Consider the following 17,559-nt stretch of genomic DNA (forward strand, 5'->3'; position numbering starts at 1 on the left):
TACTTTTGAAGGCTAGGCACTGTTGTAATGTAGGAAACGCAGCAGGCGATTTGCGCACAGCAAGCCCCCATAAACATCAACCTGATAATGACCAAATAATCTGTTCCAGCAATGTTGATTGAGGGATAAATATTGGCTAGGACATGGGGATAACTCCCTTGCTCCTCTTTGAAATATTGCTGTGGGATCTTTTACGTCCACCTGAGAGGGCAGACGGGGCCTCGGTTTAACGTCTCATCCAAAAGACGGCACCTCCGACAGTGCAGCACTCTCTCAGCACTGGAGTTTTTTCAAAAATATACTTTATTCATATAAAATTATCACAATACATTGGAAAATAGTTCAGTATCTTGCAGTCAACAATTCCATACAATTCGTTTGGATGCTGACAGCACAGTTCCATACAATGCACTAGCGTACATTTCATTTCAAGGTACAGTTTAGTACAAACCGTAAATCACGTTACATGTAGTACTGTGCAAATAAGGGTATTACATGGAGCAGATAAGAACAGGTTTACATTACATTCCAATACCAATCACAAATCACGTTGCATGTAGCATATGCAGATGAAAGCAGTACATGGAACGAGTGAGGATACATTTACATTTCTTTACTAAACAGTGCAGAGACTTTCATTATACATGGCACAACACAGGTGTTTTTCAGTACATGGTGCTCTATGTATACAAGCAGATTAACAAGTACAGTCTGATGGAGTGTAAACCTAGATTGTCCCTGGAGTGGGACTTGAACCCACAACCTTCTGCCTCAGAGGTGAGGGTGCTGCTCACTGAGCCACCGCTTAGTTTTGAAAAGAAAGGAATGGAAGAATGAAATAAAAACGAGCAGGGAGGAAAGGAGTGAATTAAAAGGAAGGTATGCAGCTGGAAATAAAGAAGGGAGAGGAGAGGGGAGAATTGGTTTGGAATTCCATGCAAAGTATTGAAGGAAGGCGGCCAGTGCAGCAAGAGGCAGGGTGCGGAACTTGCCCTTTGGTTACTGCACCACATGCGCATTGTGTCGCTGTTTATCGGGCGGGTGAGTTGGTGGGACAGGTTAGGGAGAGACTCTGGCTGGAATCGGGGCTCCGTGGCTGCTCTCGATGTTCTGGGCTCCCGCAGGGGGTGTCCGGCCAGCCTGGCCCGGCTCGGGAGTTTGCGCTGGGGCTTGTTGTGAAGTTGTTTGCTGCGCCGGGCCTCGGAGCTTGATTGAAAGTTCCCCTGGTTTTGAGTGCGGAAGGCCGGCCGGCGGTGGTGGAAGGGGACGTGCTGTGTTCTCCGGAGCCGTGCAGGGACAGAAGATGAGGCATACTTCTTTCGGGACTTTACCCATTGCACAAAACAAGCCCATTATTCGGGGCTATACTCAAAGGACAAGGCCACTCATTGCAGTGTTACACTGGGTGCAAGGGGTGATCTTCTGGTTGTTCATGAGGTGTAGTGGGAACTATAACGCTGCATCTTTTTTTATTTGTTCACAGGATGTGGACATTGCTGGCAAGGCCAGCATTTATTGCCCATCCCAAATTGCCCTTGATAAGGTAAGGTGGTGGTGAGCTGCCTTCTTGAACCACTGTAATCCATGTGGTGAAGGTACCTCCCACAGTGCTGTTATACTTAGTAGCAACTGCGTTGCTTGCTGGGCCATTAAGTCACATATAGGCCAAACCGGGTAAGGACAGCAAATTTTCTTCCATAACGGGCATTGATGAACCAGTTGAGTTTTTAAGGACAATCCAGCAGTACATGGTCACCATTATTGATTTATTTAATTAACTGAATTTAAATTCCCCAGCTGCCGTGGTGGAATTTGAACTCACATCTCTTGGATCATTAGTCCAGGCCTCTGGATTACTAGTCCAGTAATGTAACCACTATGCTACCATACCCAATGCCATGTTGCACTTGATCTAAGAGAACTTCACGTTGCCTGGATGTGTGAACTGAAGAGTGTTAAAGTTTGAAGCACTAGCATCCTTCAGCCTGATCAGTCCAACATTCAACAGCAACCTGTATTTATATAGCACCTATAATGTAGTAAAACATCCCGTGCGTCACAGGAGCATTATCAAACAAAATTTGATACCGAGCCACATAAAGAGATATTACAACAGGTAACCAAAATCTTGGGTTTTAATGAGCGTCTTACAGGAGGTGAGAGAGGTGGAGAGGTTTAGGGAGGGCATTCCAGAGCTTCGGGCCTTGGCAACTGAATGCATGGCTGCCAATGCTGGAGTGATTAAAATCAGGGGTTGCGCAAGAGGCTAGAATTGGAGTGCCAAGATCTCTGAGGCTTCTGATATTTGAAGGGGCTGCTCCTCAAATTTTGGTTGCACTTCAGTCCCACACTCCTGATCTTCGGGCACCCTGTGCGGAGGGGAGTGGGCAGGTCGGAAGGCTTCCTCGTAGGACTGCTGGGCATGGCCAAGGGGGCCATCAGCCGGTCCAGGCAGCGGGTGGTCGAGGAGGTCATTCAGTCCGACTGCCTGCCTCTCTTCCGCGGCTACATCGAAACCAGGGTGTCCCTGGAGATGGAGCAAGCGGTGTCCACCGGTACGCTCGCGGCCTTCCGCGAGAGGTGGACGCCGGAGGGACTGGAGTGCATCATCACCCCCAGCAACCAAATTTTGATTTGAATTGAGTTGATGTCCAAAATGTAATTTGTTTATTGTGGCGGTTTTAGTGCCTCCCCCCCCCACCCTTTTAGCCAGGGGCACTTGTTTAATTTGTTAGTTGGTGCCCTCAAAAAAAAAACCAAAAAACAAAAAAACAAGGGGCACTTGTTTGAAAGTTTCTGTTTTAGTGCCTCCCTCTCCATCTTTAATCAGAGGGCATAACGATATATGTTTTACAGATTACAACAAAATAGTTGTAGGACTGGAGGAGATTACAGAGATAGGGCGGGTCAAGGCCATGGAGGGATTTGAAAACAAAAATGAGCAGAAAGTAATTTAATAGAAAGTAAAGGTTCCATCACTGATCGCAGACTCAACAATGATGGTCATGTTATTTTGTGTGTGTAAGGCGTTTCATATACGGAGTGACTCCTGCCAACGACTGGAAGCTGCTCAGAAGCATACTGCGCTTTAATCTGGAACCGGATGTTTTTTTTTCCACAGAGCATTTTTGACTGGCATTTCTGAACTAGCCTGCTCCCCGGCATTTAATTTTTTTAACAAACTTGCTCTCATGTTACAGGCACAGTCTGCTTCCAGTTCGTTGGCAGAAGTTGCATCCATTAATATTTTAGAGAATCGTTTTGAAATGTTTTCCTGTTATTGTCTCTTCAGGCTGGAATAGACAATGAGACAGGGAGGCAGCACCTTGCTTGTGGGTGAGGGGAATTTCTCTTTCTCTGCTGCTCTGTGTGATCGTGTGCACAGCGACACCCGGATCATTGCAACCTGCTACGAATGTGAAAACGAAATAACTAAGCATGAAAATGCTGTCAAAAATATTGCCCACTTGTTGGGAAAAGGTAAGGGGGTGCTCCTGTTGGGGAAGAGGGGTTGTTTGGTGTGCAGCGAGAGTGATAAAAGAAAAATTGCAAATACTGAAATCCGAAATAAAAACCTGAAGTGTACAGCAGGTCAGTCAACATCTGAACGAGAAATATGCTGGAAATACGCAGCAGGACAGGCAGCATCTGTGGAGCGAGAAACAGAGTTAAAGTTTCAGGTCGATGGCCCTTTGTCAGAACTGGAAAAAGTTAGAGATGTAACATGATTTTAAGCAAGTGTAGGGGCAGGGAAAGGGGGAGGAGAGGAAAGAACAAAAGGGAAGGTCGGTGATAGTGTGGAAAGCAGGAAAGATTAAATGACAAAAGGGATGATGGTGTGAGACAAAAGGAGACGGTAATAGGACAAGTAACGAAACAAAAGATGAGTCTAGAGAGGGTGTAAACAAAGATGGCAGAATCATCAACGGCTGCCGTGGGAAAGAGAAAAAAACAGAAAAAAAAATAGGGGCAGAGGTTATGGTTTGAAATTGTTGAACTCGACTCTGAAAGGGAAAGATTGGTTATCTTTCATCCAAATGCATTCTCACAAAGTGATGAAACAGGTTGTACCTCTCTAGTCCGGGACACACTCTTCCGGAAAGATTCCTGGTCTGGCATCAGTCCCGGTGTGGGTGGCATTCATTGAAAAATAAAAGTGTGGCTCCACGTGTTAAATGTACCTGTGATGCATTTTGGATGACAAATCTTGACCGCCTGGCCCTGGCCAGCTGGAGGTTTTACACACTGGCTGGCGCTGTGGTTTGATATGTGCTCCTCACTGCCGAGGCCGCCTCTCCTTGCCTGATTGGCGGCAGGCGTGCATGCTCTGAAGGCTGCAGCGCTGGGCTGAGCCGGCATTTCCCCCCCCCCCACCCCTGTGTGTGTGTGTGTCTCGGTGCGAGGAGGCTGCCGCTTCCACCAGTCAGGCTCTGCTTGCAACTCACACACGGACTGGCGCCGAGAGTAGGATCGTGGGTAAGGGTTGGAGTCTCTCCTTTATCCTCCACTTTACCTCCGATTTCTATTTTTTGCCCAGCAATACTTGCTCTCTGTCTGCTCGTTGGCTAGTAGTTAGAATTGAGGCATACTGTAAACAGTAATCAGCTTAACTTAAATGCTTTTGCTGGATTTGGATACCAGTTAAACTGACAAGACATTACACCAATAATAAATAAAAACAGAAAATGCTGGCAATACTCAGCAGGTCCGGCAGCATCTATGGAGAGAGAAACCGAGTTAACATTTCAGATCAATGACCTTTTGGCAGTAGACATTAATCTGTTTTTAAAGGAGGTGTTCAGTTGCAGGAAGATGGATTGAGAATTGTTTGCACCTTGGGTTTTATTTTGAGAACCTCATTTGGCTCTTAGATTCTCCTACTTAATCACAAAAACCTTCTATAGTTCAGCCATCAACAGGAAGCATTGCAGTTTGGTTGAAGTACCATTTAACTTTTATCACACCCCAGACATGTTAAGCATTAATGGGTTACAAACATCTACTTGTCATCATCATAGGCAGTCCCTCGGAATCGAGGAAGACTTGCTTCCACTCTAAAAGTGAGTTATTAGGTGACTGTACAGTCCAATACGGGAATTACAGTCTCTGTCACAGGTGGGACAGACAGTGGTTGAGGGAAGGGGTAGGTGGGACTGGTTTGCCGCACGCTCTTTCCGCTGCCTGCGCTTGGTCTCTGCATGCTCTCGGCGATGAGACTTGAGGTGCTCAGCGGCCTCCTGGATGCACTTCCTCCGCGGTCTTTGGCCAGTGATGGTGGGGATGTTGCATTTTATCAAGAAGGCTTTGAAGGTGTCCCTGAAATGTTTCCTCTGTCCACCTTGGGTTCGTTTGCAGTGTAGGCGTTACGAGTAGAGCGGTTGCTTTGGGAGTCTTGTGTTGGGCATGTGGATGATGTGGCCCGCCCAGCGGAGCTGGTCGAGTGTGGTCAGTGATTCGATGCTGGGGATGTTGGCCTGATTGAGAACAGTGACGTTGGTGCGTCTCTCCTTCCAGGGGATTTGCAGGATCTCGCGGAGACATCGTTGGTGGTATTTCTCCAGCGATTTGAGGGGTCTACTGCATATGGTCCACGTCTCTGAGCCATATTTCATCACTGAAACCAGAGGGCATAGATTTAAAGTAATTGAGGGGAAGTTTAGAGGAGATATGAGGGGAAATTTCTTCACCCAGAGAGTGGTGGGGGTCTGGAACTCTCTGCCTGAAAGGCAGAAACCCTCACCACATTTTAAAAAAAATACTTGGATGTGCACCTACAGGCCTACGGACCAAGAGCTGGAAGTTGGGATTAGGCTGGATAGCTCTTAGTCGGCCGGCAGGGCAATGATGGGACGAAATGGCCTCCTTCCGCGCTGTAAATTTCTGTGATTCTATGATAAGGCACCATTATTCATAATTATTTAAACTTACCTAATTACTGAATAAGTAAAAAAGGGAAAACTTAAAAAAAAAACTTACCTGAAATGTATCTGAAATAGCTATGGTGAGCAATATGGTGGCTCAATAGCTGAACTTACTTGTGTGACAGGGAGCCTGTGACAGGTATCAGCTCACTTCATCATGGGAAATCCCAACCGACGTGCCACTTAGAGGCATAACAGGGTATGGTAACATGACGTATCTACTCATTTTAATATAATTATAAGTAGATTGTATATTATAACCATAGCTGGGTGCAACGTAAGATAGCATATCTCTAATGTTCAGTTTTGAGGATTGTAGTATGTGCTTGGCAAAATTAGTCCCTTCCAGTTTATATGATAATATAACAGGTATTGGATATGCTCTAAACCTGTCCCATAATGTACCTGGGAGATAACAAATGATTGCAGCAGCGTATTAATGCAGTGTTCCTCAACCATTATCCTTCAGGAGCAGAGGTTTACTTTCAAGTGGACTGCACCAACCTTCAGGAATGTCTGTACTTGAAAGACAGGCTGTTTGACAGGATTATCTTCAACTTCCCTCACTGTGGCAGGAAGGCTGGTGTGAAAAAGAACAGAGAACTTCTGGCTAACTTTTTTCTGAGGTGAGTTCTGAAGATGTGCATCAGAGTCCATAAGCTCTGCTTAGTGTCCAGTGATTGCACTGGGTATACCCAGGTCCGCTTCAGCAAGGAACACCTCAGTGTAGCTCATCTGTAGCTAATCACAACCTCAGTCTCTTCTTGGTGTCTTATTTAGATGTATTTAATCTCGTTCTATAGTTGCAGGCCATTTGTATCTTTCTGAAACTGTTTGTGGTATACGTGGGGTGAAGGGTTTGGGCAAGAGAATGTGGAGGGGAAAGGTCACCAGAGACAAAAAGAAAAGAAAGACTTGCATTTATATAGCGCCTTTCTACTACCTCCGGGCATTCCAAAGTGCTTTACAACCAACAAAGTACCTTTTGAAGTGTAGTCACTTGTAATGTAAGAAATGCAGCAACAATTAAAAAAACATTAAAAAAATAATTCGTTCACAGGGTTTGGGCCTTGCTGGCCAGGCCAGCATTTATTGCCCATCCCTAATTGCCCTTGAGAAGGTGGTGGTGAGCCACCTTCTTGAACCGCTGCAGTCTGTGTTGATGGTATTCCCACAGTGCTGTTGGGGAGGGAGTTCCAGGATTGTGACCCAGCGACGATGTAGGAACAACGATATGCTTTCAAGTCAGGATGGTGTGTGACTGGGAGGGGAACGTGGAGGTGGTGGTGTTCCCATGCGCCTACTGCGCTTGTCCTTCTAGGTGGTAGAGGTCACGGGTTTGGGAGGTGCTGCCGAAGAAGCCTTGGCAAGTTGCTGCAGTGCATCTTGTAGATGGTGCACACTGCAGCCACGGTGCGCCGGTGGTGGAGGGAGTGAGTGTTGAAGGTGGTGGATGGGGTGCCAATCAAGCGGGCTGCTTTGTTCTGAATGGTGTCGAGCTTCTTGAGTGTTGTTGGAGCTACTCTCATCCAGGCAAGTGGAGAGTATTCCATCACACTCCTGACTTGTGCCTTGTAGATGGTGGAAAGACTTTGGGGGAGTCAGGAGGTGAGACACTCGCCGCAGAATACCCAGCCTCTGACCTGCTCTTTTAGTCACAGTATTTATGTGGCTGGTCCAGTTAAGTTTATGGTCAGTGGTGACCCCCAGGATATTGATGGTAGGTGATTCGGCGATGGTAATGCCGTTGAATGTCAAGGGGAGGTGGTTAGACTCTCACTTGTTGGAGATAGTCATTGCCTGGCACTTGTGTGGCATGAATGTTACTTGCCACTTATCAGCCCAAGCCTGAATGTTGCCCAGGCCTTGCTGTTTGCGGGCATGGACTGCTCCATTATCTGAGGAGTTGTGAATGTCCTCAGCGAACATCCCCACTTCTGACCTTATGATGGAAGGAAGGTCATTGATGAAGCAGCTGAAGACGGTTGGGCCTAGGACAGTGCCCTGAGGAACTCCTGCAGCAATGTCTTGGGGCTGTGATGATTGACCTCCAACCACCACAACCATCTTCCTTTATGCTAGGTATGACTCCAGCCAGTGGAGAGTTTCCCCCTGATTCCCATTGACTTCAGTTTTATTAGGGCTCCTTGATGCCACACTTGGTCAAATGCTGCCTTGATATCAAGGTCAGTCACTCTCACCTCACCTCTGGAATTCAGCTCTTTTGTCCATGTTTGGACCAAGGCTGTAATGAGGCCTGAGGCCGAGTAGTCCTGGCGGAACCCAAATTGGGCATCGGTGAGCAGGTTATTGGTGAGTAAGTGCCGCTTGATAGTACTGTTGACGACGTCTTCCATCACTTTACTGATGATTGAGAGTAGACTGATGGGGTGGTAATTGGCTAGATTGGATTTGTCCTGCATTTTGTGGATAGGACATACCTGGGCAGTTTTCCACATTGTCGGATAGATGCCAGTGTTTTAGTTGTGTCGGAACAGTTTGGCTGGAGATGAGGCTAGTTCTGTAGCACGTCTTCAGCATGACAGCCAGGATGTTGCCGGGGCCCATAGCCTTTGCTCTATCCAGTGCATTCAGCCGTTTCTTGATATCATGTGGAGTAAATCGCATTGGCTGAAGACTGGCTTCTGTGATGGGGAGGACCTCAGGAGGAGGATGATATGGATCATCCACTTGGCACTTCTGGGTGAAGATGATTGGAAACACTTCAGCCTTTTCTTTTGCACTCAAGTGCTGGGCTCCACCATCATTGAGGATGGGGATATTCATGGAACCTCCTCCTCCCGTTAATTGTTTAATGGTCCACCACCATTTACGACTGGATGTGGCGTGTCTACAGAGCTTTAATAGGATCGCTTAGTCTTGTCTATAGCATGCTGCTTCTGCTTTTTGATGATGGACATTGAAGTCCCCCACCCAGAGTACATTCTGTGCCCTTGCTACTCTCAGTGTTTCCTCCAAGTGGTGTTCAACACGGAGGAATACTGATTCATCAGCTGATGGGGGACGATAGGTGGTAATCAGCAGGAGGTTTCTTTGCCCATGTTTGACCTGAAACCATGAGACTTCATGGGGTCTGGAGTCAATGTTGAGGACTTCCAAGGCCAATGTATACCACTATGCTGCCACCCCTGGTGGGTCTGTCCTGCCGGTGGGACAGGACATACCCAGGGATGGTGATGGAGGAGTCTGGGACCTTGGCTGAAAGGTGTGATTCTGTAAGTATGACTATGTCAGGCTGTTGCTTGACTAGTCTGTGGGACAGCTCTTCCAATTTTGGCACAAGTCCCCAGATGTTGGTGAGGAGGACTTTGCAGGGTCGACTGGGCTAGGTGTGCCATTGTCATGTCCATAGCCAGTGCCAAGGACGATGCCGGGTGGCCCGTCCGGTTTTATTATTATTTTTCGTAGCGGTTTGGTACAACTGAGTGGCTCGCTGGGCCATTTCAGAGGGCAGTTAAGACTCAACAACATTGCTGTGGGTCTGGAGTCACATACAGGCCAGACCGGGTAAGGACGGCAGATTTCCTTCCCTCAAGGACTTTAATGAACCAGATGGGGTTTTCCGACAATCCGGTAGTTTCATGGTCACCATTACTGATGGTAGCTTTTTAATTCCAGATTTATTTCATTAATTGAATTTAAATTCCCCAGCTGGGGTGGTGGGATTTTGATGATGTTGATTGAGGGATTAAAAATTGGCCAGGACACCGGGGATAACTCCCCTGTTTTTCAAAATAGTGCCATGGGAGATTTTCTGTCCACCTGAGAGAGCAGATGGGGCCTCGGTTTAACGTCTCATCCAAAAGACAGCACCTTCGACAGGGCAGCGCTCCCTCAGTACTGCAATGGCGTGTTGGTCTGGATTTTTGTGCTCAAGTCTCTAGGGTGGGACTTGAACTCACAACCTTCTGACTCAGAGGCGACAGTGCTACCAACTGAGCCACGGCTGACAACCATCAGGAAACCTCCAAGACTCCATTCACTCAACCAAGAAGAATAAAATGGGGCAGGCAGTGTCAGATTTTCCACTATCTGAGATGAATGCTAAATAACTTGGCTGAGAACTAATTTAACGTGCTTGACTGAGTTAGATGAACTTGAGTGATGGCCAAAGCTGTGACTTCCCAGTTCACAGCTTGCTTGCACCACCATCTCAGCCTCAGTCAATGCGACCTATAGGTGGTGCAGGCTCGAAGGGCCGAATGGCCTACTCCTGCACCTATTTTCTATGTTTATATAGGTGGTGACCACAGTGGACAGTGAGAGTGTCGGTAAAGGAGAAGTCATTCTGAGATTGCATCATTAGTTTGTGAGGGAACAATACTTCTAACTAGTATAAAAGCTAAATACTGCAGATTTGAAATAAAAACAGAAAATGCTGGAAATAGTCAGCAGGTCGGACAGCATCTGTGGAGAGAGAATCAGAGTTAATGTTTCAGGTTGATGAAATTTCGACAAAACTGGCGAAAGTTAAGAGATGTAACAATAAGTGCAGGGGCAGGGAAAAGGGGGAGGGGAGGGGAGGAAAGAACAAAAGATAAGGTCTGTGAGAGAGTGGAAAGCAGGACCGATTAAATGACAAAAGGGATGATGGTGCAAGGAGAGAGGAGATGGTAATCGGACAAGTAAAGAAACAAAAGATGGGTCTCGAAGAGGTGTAAATGGGAACGGCATAATTGTTAACAGTTGCCCTACGAAAAAATGGGGGCAGAGGTTATGGTCTGAAATTGTTGAACTCGATGTTGAGTCCAGAAGGCTGTAAAGTGTCTAATCGAAAGATGAGGTGCTGTTCCTCGAGCTTGCGTTGAGCTTCATTGGAACAGTGCAGGAGGCCGAGGACATGGAGGACATGTCGGAGTGGGTGTGGGCCGGAGAATTAAAGTGACTGGTGACCAGAAGCTCGGGGTCACGCTTTTAGTATTTATAACTATACAAGTATTCATTGTGAAGATGGCAGTCTCAGGACAGAAAACAAATCTGGAAGAAGAAAAAGAAAACTCTGATTGGAGATGATGAACAGAGTAAGGGCTGGTCTCACTGCTGGTGGCTGCCATGTTTCCTACACGACAACATGACTACACTTCAAAACGACCGATAGAAATGCAAGTAATTTGTTTTCAGTAACATACAGCATGAGGTCACTTTTCTTTTAATGAATAAATGCTGACTGAGGCTTGATGTAGCTGTAATTAAAATTTAAGAGGTTTAGTTTTGCAACGATATTAATATATGCCGAGATGCCGTCAAATTCTCGCCAGCCAATGGCTGTCACTTATCATCAAATGGGCTCTTGAACTGAAAGACAGTCTTTTTTAAATTGAAGATTTTTAGGTTTCCTGCTCCATGCCCCGTGCATACACTGATAAATATGGAGTTTGTTCATTAATGATAAGTCTATTTTTAGTATAGGAAACTTGCGGTCACATTTCACATCTTGGTTACTGCCACAGTTATTACTTCAGTGCAAGTACACAAGCCGTTACAGATGAGATTCATGGCTTTCAAATTCAGTTGAATAGATAGGTAATTTTTTCGATGAAAATACATTTTGTTTGTAAAAGTCAATTAAGAGTTCGGCTGAGAGCCATTTGGCGCAGTGGCCAGCTTTCTTCTGCAAAAGGTCTATTATGACAAGAGGAATATGTCACCAAGCACCAAAGGGATTTGGTTCTGACACCAATTAGGTGGAAATGCAGATATTCCCATGGTGGAATTTTAACTCCTGGCCGGGAAGCAGTTGGATGTGCAGGCCAGCTGTCTGGGAGCTGCAGTGCCGGGGGGAGGGGAAGAGGAAGAGAGAGGCTGGGAGGGGGGAGGGAGAGAGAGAGAGGCTGGGGGAGAGGGAGGGGGAGAGAGAGAGGCTGGAGGAGGGGGAGGGGGAGGGGGAGAGAGAGAGACTGGGTGGGGGAGGGGGAGAGAGAGAGACTGGGTGGGGGAGGGGGAGAGAGAGGCTGGGTGGGGGAGGGGGAGAGAGAGGCTGGGTGGGGGTGGGGGAGAGAGAGGCTGGGTGGGGGAGGGGGAGAGAGAGGCTGGGGGGGAGGGGGAGAGAGAGGCTGGGGGGGGAGGGGGAGAGAGAGAGAGGCTGGGGGGGGAGGGGGAGAGAGAGGCTGGGGGGGGAGAGGCGAGAGAGGCTGGGAGGGAGGAGGCGAGAGAGGCTGGGAGGGAGGAGGCGAGAGAGGCTGGGAGAGAGGAGGAGAGAGGCTGGGGGGGGGAAGGGGGAGAAAGGGGCTGGGGGGGAGAAAGGGGCTAGGGGGGGAAGGGGAGAAAGGGGTTGGGGGGAAGGGGGAGAAAGGGGCTGGGGGGAGAAGGGGGAGAAAAGGGCTGGGGGGAGAAGGGGAGAAAGGGGCTGGGGGGGAGAAGGGGGAGAAAGGGGCTGGGGGGAAGGGGGAGAAAGGGGCTGGGGGGAGAAGGGGGAGAAAGGGGCTGGGGGGAGAAGGGGGAGAAAGGGGCTGGGGGGAGAAGGGGGAGAAAAGGGCTGGGGGGAGAAGGGGAGAAAGGGGCTGGGGGGGAAAGGGGGAGAAAGGGGCTGGGGATGTGGGGGGAAGAGAGGCTGGGTGGGGGAGAGGCTGGAGGGGTGGGAAGAGAGAGGGGCTGAGGGAGAGAGAGAGGCTGAGCGGGGGAGGGGGGGCGGTGGAGAGAGAGGCTGAGAGAGGGGGAAGTGAGAGGCTGAGTGGGTGGGGGGGAGGAGAGGAAGAGAGAAGCTGCTGAGGGGGTAAGAGAGAGGCTGGTAGGGGGTGAAGTGAAAGGCTGGAGGGGGGGTGGGTGCAGGGGGGGGAGAGAGGTTGGGGGGGGGGGGTGGTGGCCTGCTCCATTTTAACATATAGAAACATAGAAATTAGGTGCAGGAGTAGGCCATTCAGCCCTTCGAGCCTGCACCGCCATTCAATAAGATCATGGCTGATCATTCCACCTCAGTATCCCTTTCCTGCTTTCTCTCCAAACCCCTTGATCCCTTTGGCCGTAAGGGTCATATCTAACTCCCTTTTGAATATATCTAACAAACTGGCCTCAACAACTTTCTGCGGTGGAGAATTCCACAAGTTAACCACTCTGAGTGAAGAAGTTTCTCCTCATCTCAGTCCTGAATGGCTTACTCCTTATTCTTAGACTGCGACTCCTGGTTCTGGAACTCCCCAGCAATGGGAACAATCTTCCTGCCTCTAACCTGTCCAATCCCGTCAGAATTTTATATGTTTCTATGGGATCCCCTCTCATTCATCTAAGCTCCAGTGGATACAAGCCCAGTTGATCCAGTCTCTCCTCATATGTCAGTCCTGCCATCCCGGGAATCAATCTGGTGAACCTTCGCTGTACGTCCTCAATAGCAAGAACGTCCTTCCTCAGATTGGAGACCAAAACTGAACACAATATTCCAGTGTGGCCTCACCAAGGCCCTGTACAAGTGCAGTAAGACCTCCCTGCTCCTATACTCAAATCTTCTTGCTATGAAGGCCAACATGCCATTTGCCTTCTTCACCGCCTGCTGTACATGCATGCCATCTTTCAATGACTGATGTACCATGACACCCAGGTCTCATTGCACCACCCTTTTCCTAATCTGTCACCATTCAGATAATATTCTGTCTTCCTGTTTTTGCCACCAAAGTGGATAACCTCACATTTATCCACATTATACTGCATTTGCCATGCATTTGCCCACTCACCTAACCTGTCCAAGTCACCCTGCAGCCACTTAGCATCCTCCTCACAGCTCACACCTCACCCAGCTTTAGTGTCATCTGCAAACTTGGAGATATTACATTCAATTCCTTCATCTAAATCATTAATGTATATTGTAAATAGCTGGGGTCCCAGCACTGAGCCCTGCGGGACCCCACTGGTCACTGCCTGCCATTCTGAAAAGGACCCGTTTATTCCGACTCTCTGCTTCCTGTCTGCCAACTAGTTCTCTATCCAAGTCAATACATTACCCTCAATACCATGTGCTTTAATTTTGCACCTTGTGGGACCTTGTCAGAAACCTTTTGAAAGTCCAAATACACCACATCCACTGGTTCTCCCTTGTCTACTCTCAAAGAATTCTAGAAGATTTGTCAAGCATGATTTCCCTTTCACAAATCCATGCTGACTTGGACCGATCCTGTCACTGCTTTCCAAATGCGCTGCTATTTCATCTTTAATAATTGATTCCAACATTTTCCCCACCACTGATGTCAGGCTAACCGGTCTATAATTCCCTGTTTTCTCTCTCCCTCCTTTTTAAAAAAAGTGGTGTTACATTAGCTACCCTCCAGTCCATAGGAACTGATCCACAGTCAATAGAATGTTGGAAAATGATCACCAAAGCATCCACTATTTCTAAGGCCACTTCCTTAAGTACTCTGGGATGCAGCCAATCAGGCCATGGGGATTTATTGGCCTTCAATCCCATCAATTTCTGTAACACAATTTCCTGACTAATAAGGATTTCCTTTAGTTCCTCCTTTTCGCTAGACCCTCGAACCCCTAGTATTTCCGGAAGGTCATTTATGTCTTCCTTAGTGAAGACAGACCCAAAGTATTTGTTCAATTGGTCTGCCATTTCTTTGTTCCCCATTATAAATTCACCTGATTCTGACTGCAAAGGACCTATGTTGGTCTTCACTAATCTTTTTCTCTTCACATATCTATAGAAGCTTTTGCAGTCAGTTTTTATATTCCCTCAAGCTTCCTCTCATACTTTATTTTCCCCCTATTAATTAGACCCTTTGTTCTCCTCTGCTGAATTCTAAATTTTTCCCAGTCCTCAGGTTTGCTGCTTTTTCTAGCCAATTTATATGCCTCTTCCTTGGATTTAACACTATCCCTAATTTCCCTTGTTAGCCATGGTTGAGCTACCTTTCCCTTTTTATTTTTACTCCAGACAGGGATGTACAATTGTTGAAGTTCATCCATGTAATCTATAAATGTTTGCCATTGCCTATCCACTGTCAACCCTTTAAGTATAATTTGCCAGTCTATCCTAGCCAATTCACGTCTCATACCATCGAAGTTACCTTTCCTTAAGTTCAGGACCCTAGTCTCTGAATTAACACTGTCATTCTCCAATTTAATAAAGAATTCTACCATATTATGGTCACTCTTCCCCAGGGGGCCTCGCACAACAAGATTGCTAATTAGTCCTCTCTCATTACACAACACCCAGTCGAGGATGGCCAGCTCTCTAGTTGGTTCCTCGACATATTGGTCTAGAAAGCCATCCCTAATACACTCCAGGAAATCCTCCTCCACCATATTGCTACCAATCAATATGTAGATTAAAGTCGCCCATGATAACTACTGTAGCTTTATTGCACGCATCCCTAATTTCTTGTTTGATGCCATCCCCAACCTCACTACTACTGTTTGATGATCTGTACACAACTCCCACGAGCATTTTCTGCCCTTTGGTATTCCGCAGCTCTACCCATACAGATTCCACATCATCCAGGCTAATGTCCTTTCTTACTATTGCGTTAATTTCCTCTTTAGCACTTGGGCCTCAATAATAGCCTGCTAGTTAGCTGAAATGGGCATCCAGATGGAAGATCGCCGGCATCCTTCTATGACAGAGTCATCATCATCATAGGCAGTCCCTCGAAATCGAGGAAGACTTGCTTCCACTCTAAAAGTGAGTTCTCAGGTGACTGTACAGTCCAATATGGGAATTACAGTCGCTGTCGCAGGTGGGACAGACAGTGGTTGAAGGAGAGGGGTGGGTGGGGACTGGTTTGCCGCACGCTCCTTCCGCTGCCTGCGTTGTTTTCTGCATGCTCTCGGCGACGAGACTCGAGGAGCTCAGCGCCCTCCCGGATGCTCGTCCTCCACTTAGGAGTACGGTAGCATAAGTGGGTACATTACTGGACGAGTAATCCTGCGGCCTTGACTAATGATCCAGAGACATGAGTTCAAATCCCACCACGGCAGCTGCAGAATTTAAATTCAATTAAATAAATAAAGAGCTACTATCAGTAATGGTGACTGTCGTAAAAACCCATCTGGTTCACTAATGTCCTTTAGGGAAGGAAATCCTTCATCCATCTGACTCTTGATCCACAGCAATGATTGATTCTTAACTGCCCTGTGAAACTCCACTGTATTAAAGAAGGTGACTTGCCACCAACTACTCGAGGGCAATTAGGGTGGGCAATAAATGCGACACCCTCATCCCAGAAATAAATAAATCTTCAGGCTTTTAAAATCTAAGCTTCACATCACCAAATCACTGATTTGCTGTTCAACTTTGCCGCTGTACTCTACTTTGGGCCTCGGCCCTTCACCTCGGTCTCCGAATTTAAATAAAGTAACTCGTGTGCGTTTAATGTAACCTTTTGCGTCTCTTCACTGTCTGCGGTTGAATGTTACTTGCTTTGCTGACAGCAGTAATGACATTATTGTCTTTTTTCTTTTAGTTGCGCAGATATTCTGACTGTGAAGGGTGATGTTGAAGTTACCCTGTGCAGGGGCCAGGGAGGGACCACTGCTGATCAACCAACACGCGAATGGCACAACAGCTGGCAAATAGTTGCCATGGCTGCAGGAGCGGGGTTCATTTTGAGTAAAGTGCGGCCTTTTGATTGCGCCCATTATTCTGGCTACACCAGCACAGGGTATAGGTAGGTGATTCGCAGGCTCATGCATGGCTACATTTAGTGCCCAATGTCTTTTGCATGTGGCTGTGTGTGAACATGGTTTCCTTATTCCTCATTATAATATCTGCAAAGTGAAGTACAGGTGCTGCAGCAGGCACCTTGAGCAAATGTTCCAGCCATTTTAATATGGACGTGTTTATTTGTACTGCAAAAATGGCCACCATGCTCCACCCTTGTCTATGATTGGTCCCCTTGGGGGATAAGCCACACCCTGAAATTTCACAGGAATGTATCACTGGATCCGCCCATCCCAAGGTCTCACTGACTTTGCAAATTGTAACTTGATCCACTTTGACTTCCTGAAACGACAGAGGACAGAGCTCCCCAGAAGACAGCAAGGGCCAGCCAAAGTGCCTTACCCCAGCGCAAGTGCATCCTTTCCCCTCCCCACCCCACCCCACCATAGGTGGGACAGGCATTGTTTACGGATTGTTAACAGGTTTATTGGGTATGAAGTGAATAGTGAGTGTCATAAGAACATAAGAACATAAGAATTAGGAACAGGAGTAGGCCATCTAGCCCCTCGAGCCTGCTCCGCCATTCAACAAGATCATGGCTGATCTGGCCATGGACTCGGCTCCACTTACCCGCCCGCTCCCCATAACCCTTAATTCCCTTATTGGTTAAAAATCTATCTATCTGTGACTTGAATACATTCAATGAGCTAGCCTCAACTGCTTCCTTGGGCAGAGAATTCCACAGATTCACAACCCTCGGAGAAGAAATTCCTTCTCAACTCGGTTTTAAATTGGCTCCCCTGTATTTTGAGGCTGTGCCCCCCTAGTTCTAGTCTCCCCGACCAGTGGAAACAACTTCTCTGCCTCTATCTTGTCTATCCCTTTCATGATTTAAATGTTTCTATAATATCATCCCTCATCCTTCTGAACTCCGAGTAAAGACCCAGTCTACTCAATCTAACATCATAAGGTAACCCCCTCATCTCCGGAATCAGCCTCGTGAATCGTCTCTGTACCCCCTCCAAAGCT

The 17,559-nt window shown here is 47.4% G+C and overlaps 1 protein-coding gene across 2 annotated transcripts in view; it reads left to right on the forward strand.

Annotated features, from left to right (window-relative positions):
- The first annotated feature begins 1,023 nt into the window (after positions 1-1,023).
- The window catches only part of LOC139276446 (alpha-1,2-mannosyltransferase ALG9-like), a 308,641-nt gene continuing 292,105 nt past the window's right edge, over positions 1,024-17,559 (forward strand). Inside the window, exons 1-4 of one of the 2 annotated variants that reach the window (XM_070894450.1) lie at positions 1,024-1,041; positions 3,293-3,480; positions 6,391-6,547; positions 16,334-16,537. In XM_070894450.1, the coding sequence (XP_070750551.1) occupies positions 3,306-3,480; positions 6,391-6,547; positions 16,334-16,537 (536 nt within the window). In that variant the 5' untranslated portion in view covers positions 1,024-1,041; positions 3,293-3,305. Of the gene's footprint in view, positions 1,042-1,070; positions 2,117-3,292; positions 3,481-6,390; positions 6,548-16,333; positions 16,538-17,559 lie in introns of those variants that run through there. The other variant, XM_070894449.1, reaches the window with a different exon arrangement.

This window comes from Pristiophorus japonicus, chromosome 11 (assembly GCF_044704955.1).
Source record: "Pristiophorus japonicus isolate sPriJap1 chromosome 11, sPriJap1.hap1, whole genome shotgun sequence".
NCBI classification, from domain to species: Eukaryota; Metazoa; Chordata; class Chondrichthyes; family Pristiophoridae; genus Pristiophorus; species Pristiophorus japonicus.